This window comes from Triticum urartu, chromosome 3A (assembly GCF_056163025.1).
Source record: "Triticum urartu cultivar PI428250 chromosome 3A, HENAU_Tu73, whole genome shotgun sequence".
NCBI lineage: Eukaryota > Viridiplantae > Streptophyta > Magnoliopsida > Poales > Poaceae > Triticum > Triticum urartu.
The window spans coordinates 11,672,291-11,691,230 of NC_141875.1; the positions used below are offsets into that span (position 1 = coordinate 11,672,291).

The 18,940-nt window shown below is 45.1% G+C and overlaps 2 protein-coding genes across 2 annotated transcripts; one reads left to right on the forward strand and one right to left on the reverse strand.

Annotated features, from left to right (window-relative positions):
* Positions 1 to 2,096: 2,096 nt before the first annotated feature.
* On the reverse strand, positions 2,097 to 9,901 carry LOC125542365 (eukaryotic translation initiation factor 3 subunit A). Its single transcript, XM_048705382.2, has 14 exons — positions 9,741 to 9,901; positions 9,438 to 9,518; positions 8,161 to 8,642; positions 7,549 to 7,764; positions 7,112 to 7,480; positions 6,994 to 7,023; positions 6,173 to 6,400; positions 5,877 to 6,038; positions 5,112 to 5,333; positions 4,832 to 5,035; positions 4,232 to 4,435; positions 4,060 to 4,140; positions 3,444 to 3,645; positions 2,097 to 3,034 (listed from the first exon to the last, which is right to left on the reverse strand). The coding sequence occupies exons 2-14, from the start codon at positions 9,481 to 9,483 to the stop codon at positions 2,442 to 2,444; spliced, it is 3,039 nt and encodes a 1,012-aa protein (XP_048561339.1). The 5' UTR covers positions 9,484 to 9,518; positions 9,741 to 9,901; the 3' UTR covers positions 2,097 to 2,441.
* Positions 9,902 to 14,449: 4,548 nt separating this feature from the next.
* Positions 14,450 to 15,751, forward strand: LOC125547597 (uncharacterized). The gene has a single exon (XM_048711417.2). It carries the CDS (start codon positions 14,950 to 14,952, stop codon positions 15,547 to 15,549), a length of 600 nt encoding a protein of 199 aa, XP_048567374.2. The 5' UTR covers positions 14,450 to 14,949; the 3' UTR covers positions 15,550 to 15,751.
* Positions 15,752 to 18,940: the final 3,189 nt, after the last annotated feature.

Sequence of the window (18,940 nt, forward strand, 5' to 3'; positions counted from 1 at the left end):
AACTTCAAAAAATAAAATCCTTCGAGAGGTAGTTATATTACTACATCTACTAGTTAGGAAAATTTGAAAACTTAAATTTGGACATGTTTTGCGAAAAGTGTAGGGAAAATGTAAAACGGCTATAACTTTTGCATACAATGTCGGAAAAAAACGTATAATATATCAAAAAATTCAGCACGAAAATCCGCATCCGATGGAGACCGCCTACGGTCTGTTTGCAATTTTTTAGAATCCTCAAATTCCAAAAGGAAAAAAAGATATGGCCAAATTTCAGTTTTTTATAAAAAAATTTGGTTAAATCTGGTCAAACTACTTATTCAAGAATATTAGTGTTACTAAATAATTATTTCAATTTTTTGAATTTTGGTCAAATCTGGTCAAACTTATTCAAGAAATATTAGCGTTACTAAATAATTACTGTTTTTTTGAATAATAGTTTCAAACTCAAACGGTGAAACGTGTGACCTAATGCTCAAGCTAAACTGCTGAGGGTTAATAGGATTGACAGCTTACATTTGTCAGGAAAACAACAAGTGTAGACTTGGAATGTAAGGGAAATAGAACTCCGAAGTTAAGCGTGCTCAGGCTGGGGGAGTGAGAGGATGTGTGACCGGCCGGAAAGTTAGGTGATTTGGAATGAGTAATCCACACTTAAGCAGTTAGGAAAGGTGATTAGAGACTAAATCGTCAAATAATTCAGAAAAATTAAAATCGAAAAAAAAATAAAAAAAATTCCAAAATTTTCAACGGGTACTAAAGGTCCCCCATACCAGAGCGCGAGCTCACGTCACGTGGTGGCACTTTAGCGCCGGTTCGTGCCGAACCGGTACTAAAGGGGGGTCTTTAGTGCCCACCCTTACGAACCGATTTTAAAGCTCCGTTTTCTACTAGTGTCCATTACCGCTGCTCGCCGTAGTACAACCCTCTCAGCCGGTTGGAGGGGGCGCAAGGATCAGCGCATGGGGTGTGGCCGTGGGGGAGCCGCGTGCAAGGAGCCTAGGCGGCGGCGGTGCGGCCCGGCCGTCGACGTTGTAGAGCGGCGAGGAGACTTTGGCAGACCCCGTAGGTGTTGACGGCAGCAGGCAGAATTCCAGTCGTAGCGGCATGGAGAGGGTCAAACTTACGTACTCTCGTGGTCGCCTGGACGCTCCTGTTCGAGCCGCTCCGCCGGCGACCGAACGCTTCAAGAAGCATCCTCGAGCTTAGTTGACTCGCACCGTCTTGAACGGAGAAACGACGCAAGGCAATGACAGAGAGAGGTCGTGCCCATGCGGGCCTTGCGAGTAGTGGACCTCCAGCCTGCCGCGGACGGAGGCAGCTTCCGGAGTGATGGCGGCGTGATTATTCCTACGGAGAGCCGCAGCTGCAACTCCAGCAAGCCACAGTGAAGACGTGCCGGGGACGACCGGTCGCAGCAGACGCCTACTCGGCTACATAACATGCGGCCGCTCCGTCGTCGTGCCTTCCCAGCTCTTGGAAGGATGAATCATGCACTTGATACAAACGGAAGAAGAGAAACAAACCCCGCAGATCACCTGGAAAATCAAGAGAAGGAGGGCCTATTTATAATGCGCAGATAGCTAGAAGAAGGAAACAGAAACAAACACGACTAAGCCAGCAGCGACGAACTAAGCGGTTCAGCGGCAACCAGATGGAACGAATTAATGAGCGACCATGGAACCAACGTATGAGACACCAAAGAAGACCCGATGCGATAACATGGCATGGAACGTGGATGTATAACATGGCAAGAACGACAGCAATAGTGGGGCAAGATGGCAGGCTCTCGAATCGACGGTAAAAGCAGCAGCGACGGGACACACCAGTTACATCTGGACAGGGCGGTCAAAGCGGCATTGCTGGTTGGAGGAGTACGAACGGGGACACGTGCGCCGACCGAAAAGGATTGGAAGCCCAGGGAAGCACCGAACCACAGAGAGGATGCGAAATGAACCAGCCCTGCGGGCCCAAGTACAACTTAAAACGCTGGCCAACCCAAACCAACCTGCGCACACGTTCAAAAATTTTCAAACAAAAAACTGAACACACCACTCATTTCTACACAGCCAGGTACCAAAAAAATAGCACGCGCCACATCCAAAATTCACCATGGGTCATTTTCATCAAGTGTATCAATATTAGAGCGAAAACCCTGCCGGATATAGGGGCTTGGGTATTAACAGCATAGTCTGGAATATACGACAACAAAGACTAACACATTATGCATGGAGTACTGTAACTCTCAAAACATCAAACATGACTGGGAAACAGTGCAAGGTTCCAATTCGAAAATTTAGGTGCGCAACAAGCAAATTCAAGTAACCGTGCTTCCAGATATCAGCAGCAGACTACCATTGTGTATGAAGCTCCCAGACTTGGAAGGAGGACGGCAAAAATCTCAGCCTGCAGGCAGAGCACGGCGCATTTCATGCCAGGCAGCTTCAGCGCCTCCAGCCGGTGGACGAGGAGGTGGATGAGGAATTTGCAGAGGTCCTAGATCCAGGACGCCAGCGTTCAGTAGATGCAGCTGGAGCAGCACCGTCCGGCTGGCGGGCAGCAGGGGGCGCTTCTTGGCGTGCGGCAGGAGGAGCCTCCTGGCGGAAGGGACGCGCATCACGTGCAGGTGGAGCTTCTTGGCGGATGGGACGAGCATCGCGCACAGGAGGAGCATCCTGGCGGAGGGCAGGGCGAGGACGATCATCCCGGACCCACCGGTCTGGTTCAGCTGCCGCAGTCGGCCTCTGACTGCTACTATCGCCCTCACGTTTCCACTTCGGGACATACTTGCTAGGAGCAGCACCAGTTGCGGCAGCTGCTGCAGCTGGGGCTGCCGCTGCTGGTTCACGGGCTGGCGGTGCGACAGCAGCAGCAGCTGGTGCATCAGCTGTGCGCACGGGCTCTGCTCCTCTTAGGAGAGCCTCCCTTCTCTGCTTCTCCCTCTCTTCCAACTCCCTCTCCCTCTGCAGCTGCTTGGCCGCGATTGCGTCAAGCTTGAGCTTCCTCTCAGCTTCCTCCTTCTTTCTCCTCTCTTCCTCTGCAAACCAAAGAGATGATTTCATTATTGCCAGCAACGATTGATCAGCTACAATGTGTTTGCCTTGCTTCCAAATGACACAAACAACATGGAATGGTAACAAAGCAACAGCTGGTAAGATTTATGTTTTCAGCTATCCACCGTCCAAGTATGAGAAATAAATACTGCACTGCAGTCAATCATCTAAGATAATGACAATTCAAACAAGTTTGAACAGTTGAGTAGAGCCAGAATAGACTAAAATTAAGAAATGTACGGTGATGGTAGATTTGGTCTAACATCATATAAGGCTAGCAAGAAGAATAATTAAGTTGCAAACTTCCAGTTCCCAATGATGATAATAATAAAGCTCTAGTACTATGCTCAGCGAGTAGAACAAATAGTAAAGCTAGTACAGAAATCCACTTGCCTTCACGCTTTCTAGCCTCCTGTTCCTCACGCTCCCTTTGGATCCGCTGTTCCTCCATGTTCAGAAAATACATCAATTTGCGTACAGTCTCCCTTTCACGCTTTCTTGAAGATAGCAACTGATTAATCCTTTCTTCCCTCTCTTTCCTTAGGCTACTAAACTCAGATTCACGGCGTTGGACAATTCTTTCCTGGAAAGCATTCTGAAACAGAAAAGGGAAAATTGGTAAAGGTATGATAGACAACAAGCCAAAGTTTTGCAAAGATTAACAAGATGGAAGGTAGTCTTCTTTGAAGGAAAAAAGTACATGCTGACAAAAGCCTAGAAGTTGACAATACCCTTAAGAGGCAAAACTTGAAATATCATATGCTGAAAACCAAATTTGAATCTATCTATTCTGGGGTTAATCAGTATCAGCAGCAGACAGGCCAGCAAATGATATCATCCAAACAAAACAAAAACAATTCAGGGTAGAAACTGTAATCACTGAAACAACTCTACTCAGCATCCCTCGGTGGACAAATAGACTCTACAACTAAAAGTTTGGAATGCTGATTAAGAATAAAAACATGACAGAATCAGCGCTGCTGAATGCAGCCGCAAGAAGGACACATACCTTATGCTCCAACAATCTAGAAAGCCTATTTTTCTCCTGCAAGTCACCCGCATGGTGTTGCTTGCTGAGCTCAATCTCTCTCTGCCAAGTAGAAAAACATAATAAATGTGAGCATGAGAACAACTATCAGAATCTACATCTTGTAAACAACAAAATAACAGTGAAGACAAACCAGCTGCTCTTGCTCATGAAGGATCTTTTCTTCCTCGAGGCGTTTCTGGAAGGCCTCCTCGATTAATGGTGCTTCCTCCTGCCGTTTTGCCCTCTCCAAGTGATCCATTGTCTTTGCAAGCTTCGCCAGTTTTTTTTCCATCTCCTGACGCTCCTTCACCTGTTGATTCAACACCACCTCCATGGCGTGTTGTTTTGTCATATCCTGCCATGTGAGCATTCAATTTATTAGAACGCCATACACCAAAACTACAATTGTACATGCATGTATCTATGCGTTACAAACTATAAGTGATAAAAACTTAAGCAGTGTGCAGAAACAAATGATCCTGCACTTTAACTACACCACCTGTCATCATCTGCAGCTGACTATCAACCTTTTTTAGGGCACAGAAACAAAAAGTAAAACAACTAATTGAGCTGACAGTACAGAAATATGACTTTTATCAAAATTTTACTCCCTCCGTCCCGTAATATAGTGCATCCAGATTTTAGCGCTAAACAGAATTAAGTTACATTCCAAGGAAGTAAGCAAACTATGAAAACATGGCCAGGTAGAATGGAGCTGTACAATTATTGGAAATCCGAAATATTATCTTACCCCCTCAATGTGAATTTTTTTCTTATTCTTCCCCCTTCCTGTTAAATCTTCTATCATTTTTGCTGCTTCCCTCGCCTCTTTTTCCTCTATTTCTTTACGGATCCTCTGCTGCTCCCTAAGTCTCTGTTCCTTCAAAAGCCTCTCCCTTTCTTCATCTGCAGATTTCTTCTGAATAGTCAATCTCTTTGTCTCCTCTATTTTTTCCTGGAAATACAAACGCATAAGCCATCAACAAAGACTCCATAAAACAACTAAGAGGTAGAATGAGCAAATAGAAAACCTTCTCCAATATTTGACGCTCATGGTCTTCTTTACGTTTTTCAATAATTGATTTCCTCGCAAGGAGTCTTCTATGTTCTTTCTCCACCACTCCAGCAAGACTGGTCAAGTTTTCACTAGGTTTGGATGGCTTTTGCACAGGTGGATGAATTAGACTCAATGCTTTGTTCAGGGAATCAGCGAGGACACTAAGGTGGCTACTAAGCACATCAGATTCTATGTCCTGCAAAGGTAAATATGTCAGATAACAATGAATATATGGGAAGATTGATGTTGCCCGATGATCTATTTATCTGTAGAGACAAGATGGAAACGGAAATTAACTGCTGAGAATGTCGTCATATTCCAAATGTTTGTGACAAAATTTCATGGAACAATACACTCAACAATCAAGCAAACTTTATATCTTTGTCATAGACAAGTGTGCGTGGAACTTAGCTATCCACGTGAATAGAACCATGACTAGGTTTCGAGATCTTATGGGTTTCAACTCTAGCCTACCCCAAATTATTTGGGACTGAAAGGCTTTGTTGTTGTTGTTGTAATATAATTGATAAAATGAAACCATTCACTATGAATGGTAAGTTCCTAAAAAAGAAATGAAAGGCCAAGGGACAAGCCCCCTTGGCCAAGGAAATGAGTAGGTAAAACAAATAATGTAAAACCGCAAAGCAGACGATGAGGAAATTCAAATAAACAGCATCAGAAAAATAAAGCCTTCAATGAGGACATTGAGAAGTCTAAAGGTCAGAATCAAGCCGCATACCATGTTGCCAAAATGAACAGCTCCTGCCAAATGGTTAACTTTCATAGCAACAAAATTGTGCTTGACAGCATCAACAGCGATCTTCTCCACGACATTGAACTCAAAGAATGGGATCATTCTAGATAGCATATCAATTTTCATGGACTGGAAAATACGAGATGCCTGAAATGATTAAAAAAGAGAGTTAAGAAACATGTTTACAGGTGGTAATGTTAAGGTATGATAGAGTGAATACATATTCGCAAAAAAAATGACATGAATGCATATATTATCGCTAGTGGGACATAGCATAGGACCTGCTGCAGCACCCTCAGTGCAGTAAGCTTCTCCAATGCAGATTGGTACTGTGATAAACGGATTTCCGGAACTGACGATGCAGCAGAAAGCTTTCCTCCAATCGTAGAAATCTTGGATAGCAGAGGCTGCACTTTTGATGCTAGATCCAGAGGAAGGAACTCATGCTCCATAAGGTTGTATAGATCTTTTACTTCTTGGGAAGCACATGAAATCACACCTTTGGCAGCCTATTTTCATAGCAGTCGGAATGAGAGTTAGTGTGTATGCAAGACAAATTGCATGATGTAGACAGCCAGCTAGTAAAATATCACAAGCAATGCAAGTAAATTCAATCATCACACAAACAGAACAGAACATCAGGGATGCATCAACAGATGTTCTGTTCTGCGTAGACTTGCAAATCTTCATATATTTCAGAGCTACCAAAGCTAACTAAAGCGATTGAAGAGATATTAGGTAATTAGAGGTGTGGGAGGTGTGATTAGAAGGAAAAATGACTCTCATGCCATGTAATACAAGATAAGTATGTACATCTTAGCAACGCTGCTTGACGAGACAGCGATGCTCACGATGTGGTTATGCATTATTCTGACTGGAAGGCAGAAAAAGCAATTCGCTAAGCGCCTACAATCAAGTGCAGGCATCAGAGGAGATTACTCTCATATATGAATGCTTTGTAACATGTACAAGCAACCGCATAATAGCAGATTGTGTTCAAGATGCCCATGTGCGGCCATGTCCATGTGATAAAAGAGACGTTAAACAGTTTGGCAGTATATAACATAAAAATAACAGCAACCAAAAAGGACCCAAGGCATACCAACTCAGAAAGAAGAGTTGCTCTTGAAACCTGAAAAGTGAACAGAAGATTTATCAGAAAACAAGTAAATATATTATGGAAAATTATCTTAAACTTGGAGAACAGATGGAAGGCAAACCATTTCTCTATTCTCACGCTTGGAGTCGAGGGAGAAATTGACAAGGTTGGCCATACGCAAGCTACGGTCCTTCTCATTTTCAAGCTCAAGATGAGATGCACCATATTTATGGTCATATGGTGTAACAGAAAGTGCAGCAAGCAAAACAGAAGATGCTAGTAATTGCAGATCCTTCTGAGTTAAATTCTTGTTGTAGCTCTTCTGCAAGTTGAAAAGCTTCAGCCATGCATATGCATGATACAGGTGACTCTCAGATATCCAGAATATTTCAGTCAGCTTGGCATAATATACGACCAGGACAGATGGCTTTGGAGTTCTCTTAACCAAGCTCATCAAGCCATGGATATCCTCCACAGATCGGAAGGCTTCCTGCAAGAAAAAGGCTTGGTGAATTTTATTTCTTTTAGCTTTAAGATAAGATGAGTTGTGAAACAGACCTGCCATAGGGAAAGTTCTGTAGCAATTTTCAGTTGTTCAACCCTGGTATCAAGATACAGCTGACAGCTTTCGGGGGCAGTCAGATCAGGACGATCACGCTGGTCGCGATATTTGTTCAAATTTGCAAGATGGTTTCTAATGATCTCGCACAACCTACGGAACTCGGTGGATCTTTTATACTGCTTACAAAATTGGAAAGCCTTGTGCGCGGTCATCTGCATATTGAAAAGTCAATGGAAGATCAGCTGGTGAAAAGCATTTAGTAGACAATAATACAAAAGGTAAATAACAGTAGTTACAAAATGCATTGGTAATGCTTTGTACAAAAGGAGCCAAATCGTTATTACTTCTTACAAATTAAGGAGAGTGCAAAAGAACCAGACAAGTTATCAAGTAAAAGAATAGTATGTTCATGGAACAAAGTCCATACTACAGGTTTCTTTTCATCAAAGGAAAGAAAAGGGTGCCGATAGAGTGAATTGGTCAAGTATGTGCAGAAGGAATCAAATAGTTCATTTCATAAGATGTCCATGTAAAAGGACAGAACCAAAAAAATATAACTACGTATTAAGTGACCACTAGGGTAATGGCAAGGCAGTAAAATAGCTTACAGCATATAGCGCTTCAAGCTTTGAATTATTTCTCAGTATCTCGAGCACTGTCCTGTATGTCTCCCACAGAAACTTGAACCATGGAGTGACAAACTCTCTGTCTGATCTGTCCTTGCCTTTTTCACCGCTCACATAACTGAGCATCAAGTCCTCCGGGCGCTTGTCAGCTTCAAGATCTTCGACATCCAGAGCATCTTCCAGTGCTTGTGCCTGATTCCTGGCTTCCTCAGCTTTCTCATTGGACAGCTGCATAAAGTGTTTTATGACCTCCTCCAGAGATGACACGTTGACTTGCTGGCAGACAATTCTGTACTGAATAAGGCCATCTTTGGCAAATCTGCCCTTCCTTAGATCTACACACAGCTCGACATACTTCATCATGATCTTCTCAAGAGGCTTTTGCCATGATCTGTATCTCTTTGATGTAATGAGATCATGCAGCGCCTGCAGCGCTGCCTGCTTTTGTCCAACATGTATCAACTCTGCAGTAAACCAAAGGTGGTAAACAGTGTGAAAATCATTTAGTAAAATATGAAAAAATTGCCCAAGATCTGCATATCAAGAGAAGCACTGTGACTACATTTTAGCGCGAGAAGTGTGTAATTCCCTTGAAACATCCTAATCAGTTCAGATAAAATGAAGCTTAAGGCACAAGTTTGCGGTTGCTGAACTGTGTTACGTTGTGCTTTATTTTATAATCAGTTGTGGAAACATATCCTTGAAACTAGTGATAAGTTGGTTAACGAAATACTAAAGTAGGCAAAAGCTGGTTGGAGGAACTGGATTATCATAATCAACCACAATGTCAAACGCAGCACAAGTCAACAGATATTGGGCTTTTGCATAGCTAAGTGGTCTTAGTGGAAAAGGGAATAAAAATGTACACAACAAAGAGAGCAACTTATCATACACTGAAATTCTCAGAAGCAGGTCAGGAACGTAGGCATAAGCACAAACGCCCAACCAGCCTATGAAATAAGCCAGAAGACCCAACCAAATGGCACATATAAATCCAGTACTTGTGACAGAATCTAGCCTATGCGATATGGACTCGGTGAATCCAAATTAACTCAATTGTTTCAAATGTACCGCTCATGGATTCGTTATACATTTCGTGACCATGTGAGATTGATTGAACTAACAAATGGACCAGGCAGTACAGCCCGTCGTCGCCCTAACTTCCTGTGGGCATCACAGAGACACCACGGCAACAGAAATCGGAAACCACAGCAGATAAAATTGAGCGGCCGAACTGAGACAAGGTCCCGGTGACTCACCCTCCGCTCTCTTGAGCGCGTTCTCAGGCTTCGCGAAGGTCGCCATGGTCGGGGCGCGGGGTCTCCGGGGGCGATCTACTCCTGCATCCCAGCCACAAACAACAGAGGAAGCCGGATTAGCTCACTGATTCACGGCAAATCAACGGCGAAACATGCATCCAACGCCGGACTCCGACGAACGGCCGGTCCGATGGGGAAATCCCGGGAAAAAATCGCCGAAAATGACGGAGGAGAGACACTATATCTGATGAGGTATGGAGGCAGGGGGCGGCGACGGCCGTCGGGGGTGGAGAGCGGGGGTACCTGTAGATCGCCGGAGACCGGGGGCGGAGGGCGGCGGAGACGGGGGCGCGGGAGAGGATCTGGAGGCGGAGGAGGGAGTGGATGTGGCGGCGGCGGGGAGGAGGTAGGGTTTATTAGGGTTGCGTGGGGTGCGAGCCGGGGTGATGAGGTGGAGAGAGGAAGAAGATGCGGGGGGGTGTTTGAGGAATTTTGTTCATGCCACGGCTCTCGGCGCCCGTTTCGCGGCCGTCCGATGGTGGGACGGGCGGCTGGGATCAGGTGGTGGCTCTCCCTGTCCCGTTCCAGAGGCTGTGCTGTCGCCAGCGGGACGGGGTAATTTGGCTGGAAGCAGGGGAGGTTTGAGCAAAACTCAGGGCCCAAGTTCGGTTTTTTTCTGAGTCCATGATCCGGCCTTTGTTCGAATGGGTCTATAGGACCAACAGCACGAATTTCAGCCCGGAAGCCCATTGTAACCCACGTAAAAAAAATGTGCGGCCTTATGAAATTTAAATCATAATGACAATTTCCCCTAAAAAAACACAATTATGTTGTTTTTGCCTGCTAGTCTCGGGTTTGGTTCAGAACGATTGCTGGCTCAAAAAAATAAGATGACATGTTGCGCCAAAGGCGCAAAGACTAACTGAAGTGGATGATTGGCCTTTGGCGCAAAGATTGATTGCGTCCATGATTCGGCGTTTGTTCGAATGGGTCCATGGGACCACAAATGGATGCTTATCCTACCCAACAACACGAATTTTCCTTTTTCTTTAAACACCAATTTCAACCCAGAAACCCATTGTAACCCATGTGCGTCCTAATGAAGTCTATAACATAATAATGATTTTCCACTAAAAAACACAATTACTATGTTTTTTATGCTTCAGAACCATTGTTGGCTCCAAAAAAGATATATGACCCGTTACGCCTTTGGCGCAAAGACCAATTGAAGCCAAGAATACAAGAAACTCATGAACAACATATTTTATGAATGATCCGCAAAGAGGCAAAAAAAGAATGTAACTAAGAACATAGACGAATTATTTGAAGGATGTTTTTATGTGAATTGTCAGGAAGTGATTATGTTTGTATTGCGTATTATTTGGCTTCTATTCGCTAACAATAGACAATGATGATCGTTGTACATGTCATTCTTTGGGTGATATAAAAGTCGTTGAGCTTGAGCAGGTGAACTGAAATTTTATTTTCATATTATAGTTGGGTAGATAGAAAACCCGACTGCCTCCCCCCTCGGCAAATAACCTAAATCATTAGAACCGGACACCCCTCCCCGAAACCACGTGAGCATAAGGAACCCAGGATAATTGACCAGACGATTGACGGATTAGGGAAGAGTGCGATCAGCGAGCACGTGCAGTGTACGTGTTAGCCAGCTTGGTCGCGGTGTCGAAAGGACGAGGAGACATGGTGAAATACGGCATCTAGGTAGCCGTAGCGGTCAAAGTTCGACAAACATCTCGAATCATGACGTCCGAGGAAAATACTCACCATTAGGCTGCTTCATCCTTACACTTAACGGTACCCAAACACTCTTACAAGAAGAGCAAGCAAGATTTTTGGCTCCATTAACGGAGAGTCTTATACAAACAGAGAGGTCTTTCACATTATCACACTTTATTATTGTATCTATCTTGCCTGGTTACTTTTATCTTTTTGCTTTGCTTGTATCTTTGCTTGCTTAGAAAAAATACCAAAAACGTCTTTAATTGCTGATCATGTTCTTGCTGCAAAACATGTCTACTACCGAGAATACAAAGTTTTATGATTTTACTAATACCAATAATAATGATTTTATTAGTACTCCTATTGTTACTCCCGCCACTAGTCCAAAGTCATATGAATTAAATATGCTATGTTAAATCTTGTTATGAAACAACAGTTTTCTGAAAATTATAATGAAGATGTTGCTGCTCGTCTTAATAATTTTGTTGAACTTTGTGATATGAAAATATAAAGATATAGACAATGATGATATTACAAAACTGAAATTATTTCCTTTCTCCATAAGATATAGAGCTAATAAATGATTATTGTATTTGCCTACAAATAGCATTAGTCAAAAATGTAAAAACATTTTTATTGGAAAGTATTATCTTCCTGCAAAAATTATTTATTTGAGAAATCATACTATGAAGTTTAAACAACTTGATCAAAAACATGTTTGGTTGGTTGCTTGGTTCTGATTTTATATGTGTTGGCTTGCGCTTTAAATGTTTTGGTGGTGTTTTTTTCATTTGTATATCGAGTTGGGTTGTTGTTGGAGATGGTATTTGTTCTGATAATACAGTAGATTTGTCTATGCATGATTATCGTGTCCTTACACGTTTCGGTCCTGGTGTCAGTCGATGGTGGTTTGCTGCTATAACACTCACATGCAGGCCATTATACTCTTGCATAGCGTGGTTCCCTATTCCGCTCGCTCGCTTAGCTTTTTGCACCCCTCATTCCCCTTGTAACTCGGAAAAAAATCATCTATCATTTTCTTCAAAATGTTCATCAAATCAAGAGATGTTCTTAGATTTTAAGATTGCTGCTAATTAAAAAAACATAAAATTGAAAAGATATCCATGACTTTAAAACTATTTAATGGCATACATGTTAAATGTTTGCGAACTTTAAAATATACATAACTTTTAAAAATATTGATGATTTTGGAAAAATAATTAAGAAATTTAAAAATATATTTTCCAAATGTTCACGATTTAAAATATGAAAAGAAAAACACGGAAAAATAAGAAACAGGAAAAGAGAAATAAAAATAAGAACAAAAAATGTATCAAGACCGGTAGAAAAAACACAAAAAGAACGAAAAAATACTAGAACCTTGCTAAAATCGACAAATGCATTATGGCTATATAGATGTTTGTTACTCTTAACCAACAACACACACCTTCAAAGTGGAGCTTGTAGGGCATGTTTGGTTAACTAGCTCGCACCTGGCTCGTATCGGGGATGCAAAATCCAAGTCGTTTGATTTCTTGTGCGACCTCCTCAGCCTGGACGACTCATGCAAAAAGAGGCCTCTCAGCCTGGGTGAGAGGAACGCAAGAATCAAGTGTTTCTTCGATGCAGCCTCACGCCTGTTGGCGCCAGGATGGTGAACACGCATCCGATGAGTGTGCTTTGCAGGAGCTTCATCGGATGGGGGAAGTGTACCTGTGCTAGCTAGGCACGACCGCCCGTTGTCGCAGCGGTGTCATGAAGCGTTGGTAAAGAGCTCGTGGGGATGACGCGCGCATGGTGTCGGCTTGACCTGACATAGTTCAACAGCTCAGCCAGGATATAGTGTACAACCTACCAAACAACGCCTCACATTGGCCTGCCTCACAACATGCACACAACCAAACATACATCTCAAACTCATTTTGCATCAGCTAAGCCAGCCTAGACTCAACCAGGATGATGGATACGATGCAGCGTGGGGCTATGCAAGGAACCAAACATGCCCTTAGCGACCCCACAACACTCGAGACACTAGAAAACTTCAAATCAAGGGAGCTTTGAAATGTTGCCCCCCCCCCCCCACCCCCCACATATCCTACTCCCTCCGTCCTATAACGTAAAGACGTTTTTCTGTGGAATTTCTAAAAGTCATAGACGCTTCGAAAATGTTGCCCCTCAAGTTGTCCAAGTACAACTTGAGCAGAGTGGTATAGCAAAATGGTGTGTGCGCGCGCGTGTGTTTGAGATTTAGCAAAATTGTGGCTTGTTGGTTATACATATCTGGGTTACTTGGAGACAAGAGATGGCTGTGTGCTGATCCAAAGGCGTAGAAGCATGTCAGAGGCTCAGAGCAATCTCGCCATGAAAAGCTCATATAACAAGCATTGTTGCATCGCCGAATGATAATAAATAAAATAAAAGTAGAGATGATTGGCGTGAGAAGCACAGAGGTAGGCAGAGATTGCGGGAATATATGGTTCGAGAACCAAATATACATGCCAGGTCCTGAGATTTCCGGCTCCAGTACGTTGAATGCCAAGCTGGCGCCCGTCCGCGTCGCTTTCGCGCCGCTCCAGAGCCAGGCCAAGTCTCCCCAACCCCCAAATCCCGAATTATTAATCCATACATCCACCCGTCCGTTCAATTTTCTAGAGCAGCAGAACGGCTGGAACCAAAGAAAAAGAAGAACACGATGTGCTAAAGCAAAGCTAATGTATAGTACTCGTATTAAACTTGCTCATGAAGCTGGAATTTCCAATCACGCTTATTTTACTGAGTTCTTAATCAACCTCAATGTTCAGTTAGGCTCTCAAGTCTGAACTCAAAAGCAACCGCTGTGGCGTTGATAATGATAGTATTATCTTTCCATGGTCTACTCCAAATGTCGAATTAACGTCCCAAGGACGGCGAGCAACTCTGAATTTTTTGATTTACCGAGTGATGGATCGTTCACTGTGACTCGATCGAACAAGCAAGCAGGCATGCTCGTCAACCGATGCTGACAGACAGGGAGATGGATCTGCAGATTGAACCCATCCTATTCTTCTTATTGAATTCATCAGTTAATTAGAAGAAGGGAAATGGCCCGATGCGTCCCCCCTTGCTTGAACTAATCTAGTCTGGAAGGAAAAAAGATAAGCCTCTGAATTGTTCGTGGTGTCCAACTCAGCAATGACTATGAGTAGCTAGCTAGCAAGCACGGCGAGGTCGTTGCTGCCGGACTGAATTTGTTAAGCCCTCCCCGGTCGTCGTCGTCGCCGTCCCCCGTCCACATACTCTAAGCGGCGCAGCCTGCGGGGAGAGAGGGGTGCTACAGTGACGTCCTACCAAGACCATGGTCTGTCATATTGCGCTAATTATAATTAAGCCGGCCGGGCGGATGAGCTAGATCAAACCCTCTTTTTTCTGCTTTGTTTTTCTCCTCGCTTTTGTCCATGGCGATCGACGCCAAGCTGTCCGGCTGCCTCCCGCTGCCACATCGCCATTGCTAGCTAATTAAACTACGCAGCAGAGCCAGAGTGGTAGCTAGCTGTGGCCACAAGTTCAGCGAGGGAGCTGCTGCTGCTGTCCTAACCCCCTGAGCTGCAGCACACTAATCATTTGCTTGTCCTTTTCCATGCATCACCCACCATCAACTTGCCACCCCCTCCCATTCCTCCCTCGATCATATACCCACACCGTCTCCATTGATCTCCCACCCCACCCCCCTCTCACCACCTGACCCGCACGCAGAGCGGTCCAAGAACCCCCACCTCTCTCTACCTCTCTCATGGGGAACAAGCCGGCGTGCATGTCGCTGGCGCCGGCGGCGGGCGCGGCGTCGGCGTCGAGCGGCGGGGGATGCAAGGTGATCCACGCGGACGGGCGGGTGACGCGGCTGGCGCGGCCGGTGCGGGCGTCGGAGCTCATGCTGGACCACCCGGGCAAGTTCGTGTGCGACGCCTGCCGCCTCGCCGTCGGCTGCCGCGTGCCGGGCGTCGCCGCCGACGAGCTCCTCCAGCCGCGCCGCGCATACTTCCTCCTCCCCATGGACATGCTCTACTCCGTGCTCACCGACGACGAGATGGCCGCGCTCGCCGCCGCCTCCCACGGCGCCGCCACGGCCGCCACCGCCGCGTGGCGGAGGATCGTGGTCACCACCACCAGACGGCGACGGGGCGGGAACAACAGCAGCGGCGGACGCGGCGCCTCTTCCAGGCAGAGCAATGGCGACGCCGGCAGGGTGTTCCCGGTCGTCGGCCTGCTGCAGCTCCAGGACGCCCCCGCCGGGCACCCCACGATTGGCGTCAAGTCGAGCGGCGCCACCGTCGGGCTGAGGCGGCTCCGATCGTGGCGGCCGGTGCTGGACACCATCGAGGAGGCGCCGTGACGCGACGCGGCGGCCGGCACGATCGGCCGGTTGGTGCGGCTACGCTAGTGTTAGGCAGCTAGCTTGAGCTGGCTCTCGAGTGTACATGATCGAATTAGCTTCTTCTACTAGCTTCTTTTTCTCCATTTCTTTTTTCTCTTTTCTGTAAAGTGCTCTACATTCTTTTGGCCTTTGTCAAATTGACAAATCGTTTTCCCATCCATTCTACAATCTACATACCTCTGGTATATACTCCCTTCGTCCGAAAAAGCACTAATTTGGTGCTAGATACATCCATTTGACAAACAAGCTTGAGGTAAGTTTTTTCGGACGGAGGGAGTACAATAAAAAAGATCTTAAAAAAATCATGTCAACATGCTCCATGTTTAACTGTAATTTTTATTAGTTTTTTAGGGGTGCGCAATAAAATTGTGAAAATGATCTCAAAAATATTTGAGCCCATTATCATCCTGTGTGCTATGATTGGTTGGCAGAGCAGGCGGCACACAGGTTGTAGGGAGGAGCTGGATGCTACTTTGCATTTGGAGGAAGATATCTTTGTGCACTGGACCTCAGCTGGACATGCTACTTGCCAAGCTAAACAACGGACGGAGCAAGCCTTATTTTAGTCCATGTTGGCTTGTGTGGATGCAAACAATGAGATATACCAAAGATAATATTCGGATTAATGCATCATGCATGCACCCTGTCCTTCCTTAATCATGTTTTTAAGTGGGGGTTTGTATAATCAGAAAGTCCACTGACGTGATCAAATTCCAGCTATAGACATACTCTTGATTCCTTTTAAAATTTAGAGCCTCTCCTTGTGCTCTCACTTTTATCAGTCCAAAATCCAAATCTTGGTGTTGGTATCGTTGAGCTGTGAAAATCCATTTGATTTGGTCTCAACTGTAGGTTGTGTCCTGTATTGACATGGTCATTAAAGTGAAAATCCATTTGATTTGATCCCAAATGTAGGTTGTGTCTTATATTGGCATGGTCAATAAAGTGACACTTCGACCATCAATTTCTAAAAATCACTTCCTCTGTAAACTAATATAAGAGCATTTAGATCACTACTTTAGTAATCTAAACACTCTTATATTTCTTTACAGAGGGAGTATAAGACATACGAATATAGTTATGCATTATAAAGTGCTCCATCACAACATCTCTTATATTTCTTTACGAGCTCCTTTACAGTGCCCCTAAATGAATATGAGCCCTTCATTTCTCTTGATCCAACGATTGATGTCTATTGGCACTCCAACGTGTGTATGAGAGAGTACCAACAAAAAAGCGAGGGAGTACCTCGTCCTTGGGGGTAAAAAGGAAAACTGACTCTTATTCTTATTCTCATGGCTCATGGCTGATGCAGTACATAATTGCTAGTCGCTAGAACCCTAATTCTTTATCCTTCAAAAAAAGAACCCTAATCTTCCAATAGGATGGGCGCCCGCGGCCACTGTGGTCTGCCCGCGCACAAGAGACAGACGGCCATTGGGCCATGGGAATGGTCGTCGATCAAGGCTGGGCGGCGCCGTCGTCGTCGCCGCGGGCGCCTTTGCGATATCCATATTTCTCGTGCAATTGGAAACTCGCCCACTCGCTGAAGCATGATGTAATACCCAGGAAAAAGGGGAGAGATCGGAGCAGATGTTTGGGGGTGAGGACGAGAGGAGTAGGTGAGAGGAGGAAGCAACAGGGAGGAGATCAATTCACTTTTCCATTTCCCCTCCCCAACAGTGGCATCGTTTGCTTAAGTATCCACCACACACACGCCCCACATGGGCTTACACGCGTTACACGGGCTCCGCCCAGAAGACTCGCAGGCAATGACCCAACTCAACTGGTGACTGCACGATTCGTGCACTCGGTGTCCGCTGCAGGTTCAGGTGCTGCTACCTGAATTGCAGGCGTGACACAGGATGACTAGGGTGAGGCGGGATCATCAAGATGGCCGGAGATCTATCACGTCGACACTTCAGGTGTACAAATGTGCAGCTGATCAGATCGACTTGGTTCAATACGGAAGGACGGGGAGTGGCAGTCAGTGGCTGCTTTGATTAGAATTTGTCGCGTTGATGAACGAACGTCTTGCAAGCCTGATATCTCTGTGTTTTAGTTTCATTTGTACTCTCTCCGTCCCAAAATTCTCTCCGTTCCAAAATATAAGAACGTTTTTTATACTAGTGTAGTATCAAAAACATTCTTATATTATGAGACGGAGGGAGTAGATGTTAGAGATTTTGTGTGGTTTTCGAGAACCTGTAGCCAAGTTTTGTTTGATCGGTAACTTTCAGCGCAAAGAAAACATATGCATCGATTAGAAATCAGTAAAGGACTTAATTAAGAGGAGAAAAGACTAAACTACCCTTCTAAGTGGAGGGTCAGACTTAAGTGGTACTCCATCTTTACTTGAGGGAGTACCAGGGTACCGTAAAAAAGCTCTTCTTTACGAAGGAATATATTTCATCCGATATTGTGTTGGTCTGGCATAGTGTGCCTAGAGTGGCCATCACAACATCATCATATCTTTCGTGAACTACACCATCCATACCTTCGCCAAACGGTGCTAGGATTCATCTCTAGGAGTCTCGAAAATGGGAGGCCCCCACCTCACGGTAGGAATGGGTCGCCCCGGACCTGGTCTTGGACCCGGCCCCTGTGGCCTCAAGGCCAATTTGAGAAGCCACGGGTTGACCCATATATAGAATAGTCAATGACCTTTGTTGGCCTGATGGGTATTTAGGGTCGACTTAAATTCTTGTTTTACATTGACTCGTCCACAAATAAGATGTTGAAATTAGACAAGGTTTAATGGAATCCGACTAACGTAAAAATTAATAAGATTTCTAATACGTGGTTAACAGAAAAAAAATCAAGCAGTCTACTTGTGGTTTTGTACATGCGCATCTTGCCGAAACATATCAAGACAATTTTGTTGTTCATATACGCGAGCGTTCGCCCAAAATATACGACACACTGCGTCGCAAAATTGGGTCCTAGACAACACCGACACAACCAAGATTGCAGCTATTGTGAGATATAAGACTATAAGGTGGGCCGACCCAGCCGGCCCAACGGGTCACCTGGTGACGGCTCTGTTGACCCAAATCTCATATGAGACTGACCCACAAGATCCATTGGCCTTGATTTTTTGGGTCGGGCCAGTGACCCGGCGGGCCGATCCGGCCCATTCACATCCTGACCCCACCCCACCTCACACTGTTAAGGCCCCCACACTACACCCATATCCATCCACCAATGACATTGTTGAGAATAACTTTCGACACGCGCCCCTCCCTCACATATGGCCCACGTGATGGCAGTGTCATCGGCATGCTCCGTTGTGGCGCATTCCCCCCTCCCACAACATCCGTGTTTGTTGCCCCTCACCGCGCGACAGCAC

Bases quoted from the DNA above. Each gene is read 5' to 3' on its own strand.
- LOC125542365 (XM_048705382.2), bottom strand. From the start codon at position 9,483: ATGGCGACCTTCGCGAAGCCTGAGAACGCGCTCAAGAGAGCGGAGG. The intron at 5,036-5,111 runs GTTTTCTATTTG...TTGTATTTCCAG, and splicing joins AGCGTCAAATATTGGAGAAG to GAAAAAATAGAGGAGACAAA. The intron at 4,436-4,831 runs GTAAGATAATAT...CTCACATGGCAG, and splicing joins AAAAAATTCACATTGAGGGG to GATATGACAAAACAACACGC.
- LOC125547597 (XM_048711417.2), top strand. From the start codon at position 14,950: ATGGGGAACAAGCCGGCGTGCATGTCGCTGGCGCCGGCGGCGGGCGCG.